A 9,657-nucleotide genomic window follows, 5' to 3' on the forward strand; every position below is an offset into this window, starting at 1 on the left:
TTAAGAGTTTTAGGGGATCAGTTGTTTAAGTAAATTGAGAGACTTGTTACGTTTGGGCTGAACTAGAGTTAAGAGAATGATCGATTTTTACAACTTTTATGGGATTTGAGAGATTTTCCCAGACTTTTTGAAATTGATCGAGAAACTTGTTTCGTTTGAGCTGACCAGATGTTAAGAATCAATAATGATACATTTTTAAAGCTTTTAACGCAGAAACGATTTTGAAGATTTTCTCTCAATTATTAAGATTGGGTTGTAAAATATTAGTAAAATTACTCGGATTTAGTAAACAAATTTTGATGCTTTTTCACGTCGTTTTTATTAAGTTAAGGTGACCATACATAAGCTTTTTTTGAATTTGAGCTAGGGATTTAGTAATATTAAGGTGACCAGATGAAGAAAATCAAGTTTTTGTCATAGATTTTTGCAGCTTTTGAAACAGAATAGAACTATATTGATTGAGTACATTTCGTGAGGCTTAAGGTATCCAGATTTAAAGCACAACTTCCTTTCCATAAGAAATTAAGTGATTTTAAAGATTTCCTCACTATTTTTGTAGATAAAAAGTGGCATTTTGTTATAATTATGATCAGGCTGACCTTTTCTTTTCTTTTAGAACTAAAATTGTAGGAAACACCAATTGTAATTCGAGAAACCTCAGATGCATAACGTTAAGAAAGGTTTGGTAAAGCTTTAGATTTGTTCTTAGAGGTCCAAACTTTTGTTTGTAAATCTCTTTCTTTTGAAATTTGAAATTAATAAAAATCCTAAACTCAAATTAATATTTGTAAATTTTTAATTAAATTATCAATAAATTTGTTTTATTTTATTTATGTTTTTTTATAATAATATAATAATAATAAATTTCTTAAATTTCATTTTTGTTTATTTTTCTTGCAAATGTGTAATACAACATAATAATAGTTATAATAAAAATTCTAAATTAAAAAAAAAAAAAACAAAGACAAAATATATATAAGTAAGTAAATTATAAGTAATAATTAAATTTAAAAAGAAAATTAATTTAATATAATACATTTTGTACAAATTAATCAATTGATAGATTGTTACGATTTTAATTATTTTATTTAAACATTAAAGAAGGCGTTTATTTTTATGTTTTTAAATGAAATTAATTAAGACTTGAGGAGTTTAATTAAATTAAATTTTTTCTTTCGTTCTTTAAACTATAATTATTAAATGTATAATATGTTTATGTTAATTAAAACTTGTTGTTTTTTTTTAATATAAAGTGGGGTCGATCTGGTCTCTGACAAATTTCTTATAGAAATTGTCGGTCTAAAAATAATTCCTTCTTGTTGTAGTTGTTTTTACAAATCTCTTTTCTAGTTAAAGTCTAACATAGTTTTGTTTTTAAATTATATAAAGAACAACTTAAATCAGTTTTAGGTTTTTGTTTATATGTAAATGTATATGTAAGTAACATCAATTTAGCGATTAATTAAGTAACAAGATTGCCAGCCATTTATTTGTATGTTGTTAGTTAGTTTGTTTTATTTTTTTTAAGCGGCTTTCCACTTGGTAATTGTTGTTAATTAGTTTTTTTTAATTTAATATTTTCAACGCCTAACAAAAATTTTCTTGAGTTTTTAAAGTGGCCGTGTCCAACACTTCACTTTCCCCCTTTCTTTTCTTTTTTGCAGCATGCATTTTAGTTCCCTTTTTACTAGTCTACTTAATTATTTAATATGCTCTCTCTCTCTAGCTCTCTTCATCTTAGAGTTGCACTTGGAATGATTGCGCTGGAGCTTTAGGTGGCGATATAAAGGGATTAGTACTGTGCAGCGGCGTTGTGGTATTGGCTGGCGTGGTGGGTGTAGCAATACCTCCCGTTATTGCCGGCAATTCAGGTGACAAGGGCTTAGTGACACCCGCTACCCATTCGGCATCGAAGGGATCATTTGTACCGGGCACTGAGCTCATCGATTGTGTGCGTCCAGCGTTGACCAGTTGAGGAGCTCGTTTGAGGGCCGCCGGTGAGGTACTCTTCACAACCTGACCCAACCATTGATCGGCTTTCGGCAGTGCGGCTTCCTTGAGTGTTAACTTTTCGCTACTCGTGGGTAGTGTGGGTGTATTACTAGGCGTCTGAGGAGGTGTATTGAGTATAGCCGGCGATACAGTGGCAATACGTGGCGTGACTTGAGCCGTGGGTGTGACCACACCATAACTGGAGATGCTGGTGGGTGAGGAGATTACTTTTTGATAGTGTTTTTCTGCAGCTATAATATTCTGATTAATGCTCAAATTATTATTGAAATTGAGATCATCGGTAGCACCATTGGGCGATGCTGCCAACATTGCGTCGGTTTGCGAAAGCAAAGTCAAACCCTGGCTAAGCTCTTGACACAGCTGGCTTACCGTTTCGGCTGTGGCTATACCGCCATTTTCCAACTCTAAACCGGCTCTAGCCGGTGACACCTCTGGTATGGGTGACACACTACGATTGGGTGTATTTAAAGCCAAAGCATTGCCCGTGGCTGCCGCCATAAAGGCCTTTTGACGCTCTGCATTGGACGGAAGATCATTAATGCGCAATGACATCTGACGCTTAAAAGGTGACTGACTACCAATTGTGCTAAAGGCCCGGAAAGAGCCTTGACGCTCTAGCATGGAAGGTGTAGCATGAGGCCGTTCAATGGCAAAGGGATTAAAAGGTTTCGGCTGTGGTGTTATGGCAGCCGAGGGCGTATCAATGCCCCTTTCGTTGTTGGCAAAACGTTCGGTCATTGTCTGCTGACGGAAGGAGCCGGTACGTGTGAATGTATTATTCTTGGTATCAAAAGTCATAGTCACACCACATTCCTTATCACGTCTTTGCTTACGCTCCAAGCACACCGCAAAGGCACAACCTACCGCATGTGACAAACGTTCTCCGGAATCCTTGCAAGCCAAAAAACCATGACACATCCAACGTCGAGTGGTGCCATCACGACAGATATAACTAAAGCCACGTTCATGATTACGATCTGGTGCACAGAAACTGACCTTTTCGATGGTCTGATCCACTATTAGGCCCTTGGTTTCGTCATCTACCACGCGCAAACCATCACCACTAACATGTAAAAGACCTCTTACCGGACGACGACGAGAGTTCTGCAAATAAAAAAAAAAAAATACATTTAATAAATTATTAATTTGTTGTTTGATTTGTTGTGAACTCAAGGTTAAAATTCCTAATAAATGAATGTTTAATTGAACAAATTCTTCTTCTTATTTTTGTTATAATTAATTAAGAATCTTTTACAAATTAATTTCAACTTGCAAATTTATGTTGTTGTTGTTCAGTAAATAATAATAAACAGAAACTTAGGAAGCAGACAAGAAACCCAAAGAAACTTTTAATAATACAGTAAAAGTCACAAGAAAGTTTCAGACAAATTTTATATGAAAGCTTTTTTTATTTAAGAAATATCACAAAATCAAAATCATTTAAAAGAATTTTCGATAAATCAAAAATTTTTTCTCAAACACTCTTTCTTTTGTAAGTCACTGTACTTTAAACATGTGTGTAAAAATACAATTATGAAAGTTTCATTAGCACAAAAATATAATCTACAAAATTCTCGTATTACGATTACTTATTTGTTTTAAGATGCGAAGACAACGCCCCCAATTTTCCATATGTGTATGGTCGTTTTGGTGTCAGTTAATAATTAGTACTTTGGTACTAAAATTTTTTCACAAAAAAAAATCTATAAAAATTCTTAAACATACAAATAAGCGGATTTTCGTAGATAATTTTAAATTCGAATAACGAAAGCTGATAAAAATCCATTAATTAATGAATTTTGAATGATTTTTCAGCTTTAAAGTATGACAATGTGTGTTTACAAATAAGTATTTGAAAACATATACACTGTGTAACAGAACTTGTCTTTAATCTCCACATTTTGAGTAAAACAGAAAATGTCATCTTTGCAAAGAAATTTTCAAGAGAATTTGGCAAATTTTAGTTTTTTTAGAAAAAGTTTTTGTGTAAAAAAGCTTTGAAAAGTTCTTTTTATGGAAAATCTGTAAAAAGGTTTATTTTTGGGAAAAGCTTTAAAAGTGTTTTTTAAAGAAGATCTTTAAAAGCTAAAAAAAAGTTTTTTTAAAAAAAGCTTTTTTGGAGAAAGACTTTAAAAATGATTTTTTAAGAAAAAAGCATTAAAAAACTTTTTGAAGAAAAGCTTTAAAAAACTTTTTTGAAGAAAAGCTTTAAAAAACTTTTTTTGAAAAAAAGCTTTTGTGCAAGAAACGTCAACACACTAACTAATTATTTTGAAGAAAAGCTCGAAAGAACTTTAATATATAAATAGCACAAAACATTATAAAAAAATTAAAGAAAAGCTTTATTTATAAAAAGCTCAAAAAATTTATTTTAAAGAAAAACACAAAAATTATTTTTGAAGAAAAAGGTTTTGAATAAAAACTCAATAAACATTTTTTAAGAAATGCTCAAAAAAAGCTTTTGTGAAGAAAAGCAAAAAAGCCTTTGTTAAAGTAAAGCCCTAAAGAGTTATTTTAAGAAAAGCTCTAAAAAGCTATTTTAAGATGATACGTTTGTGAAGAAAAGCAACAAAACACATTTGTTGTAGTAGAGCTTTTAAAAGTTTTTTTGTTTTAGAAAAGCTCAAAAGCAATTTTTAAAGAAAAGCTCAAAAACAAGTTTAAAGGAAAAACCATTAAATGCTTTTGGTGCGAAAACAAAAAATTATTATAAGGAAATGCTATTATATATTTTTTTAAGTTCGAATTTCATGAAAAATATTTTCTAAAAACTATCAAAAGGAATTTTGGAAAAAAGCTCATAAAAGTTAAACAAATTCTTGTAAAAAAAAAGCTTTAGGATTTTTGTACAAGAAGCATAATGCTTTTGGAGAGGTTTTTGTATTAAAATAACACATATTACTGAATAATGTTTAAAAGCTTTTATGAAATTCAATGTACAAAAGCTTTTCTTGAAATGTTAATAAAAGGTTCTACAAAAGCTTTTAAGCTTTAACGAAAAACAAGGAAACTACAATTTAACTAGCAGAGGATGAAACAAAGAATTTGTCCAGCAACAAGGATGATTTTTTTAAACTTACCCGCAAAACTTTGAGGGCCTCCTCGCAAACCTGCATACCACGCGATTCGAAAACCTCAACACAACCTAAATATTTAACCGAAAATGAACAGGTGGCCGTGCGCACAGCCTCTTCATCCGCCTGCCATTGATGAGGTTTCGATGACTCGGGAACACGATCCTTTCGGCGTCTAAACGAATCACGAAAGGATCGTCGCAAACGATCCATTTTCTTGGGAGACTTTTTACTAAAACGGAATGAAGCCGATTTCTAGTTTTGAAAAAAAGAGAGAGAAAAAGGATTAATAAGGGAATTTTTATAAAAGAGTTTTTTTCTTTTAAAATTTTAAGAGAAACAAGTGTTTTTTTGCGTTTTAAATTTTAAACAAATAAGAAACCTACCCCATTTTTAACATCACCAAATTTTCCTCGTGTGAAGCCTCTTTCTAAAGGTTCATGCGTGTGTGACGATGTGTTTCCCATTTTAAACTAAATAATAAATGTTGCTTTTGATCTGTTGGGTTGTTGGTTGGTTGAACTGTTTCAACTATTTGTTTTGCTCTCGATCTTCTTTAAACTATTGTTGTTGTGTGTATAAGTGTAGGTATGGCTGTATGTATGTGTGTAAGTATTTCCTGGTTTTGTTAGAATGTGTGTAATTTTAAGGGTTTTTTTTTACTGGTTACCTTTTGTATTGTTTAATAAAAACGTGAGAGAATTGTTTTAAGCAACCGTTACAATTTAAAATTAAACTTAAAACACAAAATTTTGCAATCATCCGTATAAAAACATATGGTGGGGACCCTTTAGAATCTAGGGTTTTATTAAAATTGCCTTAGAAGTTTTATTTCTTTTTTTTTTGTTTCTTCGTGTATTAAACTATTTATAACTACTTAATGTAATTGTTTTTTTTTTATTATTTTTAAATTTTATTAATATTTAATATCACAATTTGCTTGTAGTTTAATTGATTTATTGTTAAATTTGCATTGATTTTATGTTGTTGTTATTGTTGTTCAACTGTTCATTTGTTATTGTTATATTGTGTGTAATTAATAATTTAGACAACAGTTTGATTGATTTTTATTGCTTGATTTGATAGTAATTCCATTAAGAAACTGTTTGTTTGTAGGGAACAATATATAAACAAAGGTTTTTTTTATTTATAAATTATTGTTCCGTTAGATGATGTTGTTTTCGTTTTTTTTACAAAAATACTTAAAAATTTGTTAAAATTTAAGTTTTTGTATAATGCATCAGCTGTAAAAATTTGTAAAAAATTTTAAAATTAAAACCAGTTATTAAAATATGATCGTTGTTTTTTTTTTTTTTTTTTTTCTTCTATTTTTGCACAAACGAATGTATTTCTCAACAACAGCATTTACTAGATTTATATAATTAAATTAGTATATTTTTAACAAAAAAAAAAAAAACAACCTATAGTGACTCATTTATGCATAAAACTCTTAACACCTTACAATTGTTAAATAGATTTTGTTGTGATTTTTTCTCTTTTTTTACTTAAAAAAAATAAATTATTTATGTTAAACTTAAGTGACTCATTGTGGTCGCTTTAAAAAACCTCAGAAAAAAATAAAATTCTATTGAAAAAAATCTATATTTGTGGGAGTGTTGTTATTTAATTGATAGTCACAGCCTAATTCTTTTGTTTTCTTAACCAGTTTATTATTTATTTTCTATTACATTGTTATATTTCTTTTTTCTTTATTTGTTTTCAATTGTTCTTTTTTTGTTGCTAAAATCATCAATCATTTTTTGTGTTAAGTTTTCTATTAGAAATACCGCAATCTGTATTTACAAACTGTCTCAATAGTGTAGTCGTTTTTAATAAACATATCAAAAATTGTTTAAATCAATAATAAAACCAATGTTTACTGACATAATTTATTAGATATTGTCAAGAGAAACTAAAGAGAAGAGAGTAAAAATAAACTAGGAAATACAAAAGCTCTAAACGGCACCTAAAATCAAATTAATAGCACATTTTTTTAAGAATTTAACGATTTTTTTTTGAGCTTTAAAAAAAGTTTTTTTGTAAAAGCTCTTCATAGTGTTTTTAAGAAAAGCTCTTAAAAGGTATTTTGAGAAAATCCCTTTAAAACTTTTTTGTAAGAAAAACTCTAAAAAGCTTTTTGGAGAAAAGCTCTTTAAAGCTTTTTTTTGAGAAAAGCTTTTTTTGAAGAAAAGCTCTTTAAAGCTTTTTTGAAGAAAAGCTCTTTAAAGCTTTTTTGAAAAAAAGCTCTTTAAAGTTTTTTTGAAGAAAAGCTCTTTAAAGCTTTTTTGAAGAAAAGCTCTTTAAAGCTTTTTTGAAGAAAAGCTCTTTAAAGCTTTTTTTGAAGAAAAGCTCTTTTAAGTTTTTTTGAAGAAAAGCTCTTTAAAGCTTAAAAGCTTTTTTGAAGAAAACCTATATAAAGTTTGTTTTAAAGAAAAGCTCCAAAAAGTTTTTTTTAAAGAAAGGTTCTAAAGAGCTTTTATGAAAAAAGCTCAAAAAAGATAATTTTTAAGAAAAATTTTTAAAAAAGCATTTTTGAATAGAAGCTCTTGCAAAAAAGCTTTAAAAAGATTTATTGAAGAAAAGCTTTTAAAAAATTGTTAAAAGCTTCTTTTGAATAAAAGCTCTAACAATGATTTGACATGTAATGAAATAGTTTCTTATAAGCAATTTTAAGAAAAAAACTCTAAAAAGCTTTTTAAAAAAATTGTTAAAAGCTTTTTTTGAATAAAAGCTCTACCTATGATTTGATATGTAAGAAGTAAAACGAATATTTTAAATAGATTATTTTACAACAAATTTTTAAATCAAAGCTTTTTTAAGGAAAATATTCTTAAAAAAGTTTATTTATAAAAGCTCTAAAGCCTTCAAAAAAGTCTTTTGAAGAAAAGTTCTAAAAAGCCTTTTCAAAGAAAAGCTATAAAATGCTTTTTTTAAGAAATCTGTTAAAATATTTTTTAAGCTTTTGTTAAGCTCTAAACAGTTTTTACAAAAAAACTTTCTTAAAAAATAGGAATAAAACTTTTTTTCACGAAATCTAAAGCTTTTTGAAGAAACGTTCATAGAACTTTTTGTAAAGAAAAGCCTTTAAATAGCTTTTTTAAAGCAACTTTATTTATATCATATTTAAGAATTAGACAGAAATACCGTCAAGCTTTTTCAAAGAAATTAAGCACATTTTTACAAAATATCTTTCACTTTAAAATCAAGAAAATGATTCATACAACATTTTGTCAAACAAAGTTTATTTTGTTATTTTTAATGTATTAAAACTTAAAGTTAAATTATTAAAAAACTCATGTGAAATACGGTATTAAATATTTAGTTTAAAACCAGTTTAAACTATAGTCAAACACATGATCACATAGAGAGCAAAATTAGCTCTCTTTTCTCAAATAATTGAGCTAGATTTTTCTCAATAAATAATATTTACTTTTTTAATTATTAAATTTTTTTAGAGAAACTTGATAATATTTAAAGTAAACATAACAAAACATGACATAAATATAGCTTGACACTTATAGTAAATCACAAATATTTTTAGGTTTTTTTTTTCTAAATAAGAAAAAAAACCAACCAGATAAAAATTCTTGACCACAAAACAAGTACATATGCATAAACAAATACATTTGTATGTATGTATTGAAACCGCTAAATAACTTGGAAATTTGCAATAAGTAACCGATTTAAATAAAAAACGAAAAAACCCTTTACATGTTCAAGAATGTTAATTAAGATTAAAATCTATAGGATTGTTTTTCTTTATCTAACAATTTTTATAAAAATCGTTAAAACAAATTTTCTGAAAATTTCTGTTTAAATTGTTTTTTATTTTTTATATTTAATACTGCATAAAGCATGTGATGATGGCAGACTTTTAAAACATGTCACTCACTCAGTTTGTTGTATATATATTAAATTTTTTTTAATATTTTTTATCTAAATAAAAGTAATCAGTGACTGATAAGTAAGTTTAACTAAAATAAATATATATAAATCATATTGTTTTATATATAAAAGTAGAGAAAATATGTATATAAATAATATGTAATTTGTTTTATATATAATTTAAAACAATAACAAAATAATGAGAGAAAAAACACTGACAGAATTAATGATTGGACGACATCCTAGTCTATATTATATAATCTGTTCTATAATCTAATCCACAGTTCAGATTTAGAATCTATAGTCAGGGCATAAGTCCAGTTTTTAGTATGGACTATAGTGTAGTTTTAGGTCTGGACTATAGACTATAATCTGCACAATAGTCAGTACTATATATTGCAGTCTAGTATATAGTTTAGTTAATAGCCTAAGCTAGTCTAATCTATAGTTTAGTCTATAGGCTAGTCTATAGTTTAGTCTAGTCTATAGTCTAGCCTATAGTGTAGTCTATAGTCTAGTCTACAGTATAGTCTAGTCTATAGTCTAGTCTACAGTCTAGTCTATAGTCTAGTTTATTGTCTAGTCTATAGTCTAGTCTATAGTATAGTCTATAGTCTAGTCTACAGTCTAGTCTATAGTCTAGTCTATAGTCTAGTCTATAGTCTAGTCTATAGTCTAGTCTATA

At 28.0% G+C, this 9,657-nt stretch overlaps 1 protein-coding gene across 2 annotated transcripts in view; it reads right to left on the reverse strand.

The window, feature by feature from the left end:
- Window positions 1-1,181: 1,181 nt before the first annotated feature.
- LOC111689017 (protein numb) overlaps window positions 1,182-9,657 on the reverse strand; it is a 36,154-nt gene continuing 27,678 nt past the window's right edge. Inside the window, exons 2-4 of one of the 2 annotated variants that reach the window (XM_023451520.2) lie at window positions 5,474-6,331; window positions 5,094-5,342; window positions 1,182-3,117 (exon numbers count right to left, since the gene is read on the reverse strand). In XM_023451520.2, the coding sequence (XP_023307288.1) occupies window positions 1,738-3,117; window positions 5,094-5,342; window positions 5,474-5,554 (1,710 nt within the window). In that variant the 5' untranslated portion in view covers window positions 5,555-6,331 and the 3' untranslated portion in view covers window positions 1,182-1,737. The remainder of the gene's footprint in view (window positions 3,118-5,093; window positions 5,343-5,473; window positions 6,332-9,657) is intronic. The other variant, XM_046950393.1, reaches the window with a different exon arrangement.

This window comes from Lucilia cuprina, chromosome 2, assembly GCF_022045245.1.
Source record: "Lucilia cuprina isolate Lc7/37 chromosome 2, ASM2204524v1, whole genome shotgun sequence".
Lineage (NCBI taxonomy): Eukaryota > Metazoa > Arthropoda > Insecta > Diptera > Calliphoridae > Lucilia > Lucilia cuprina.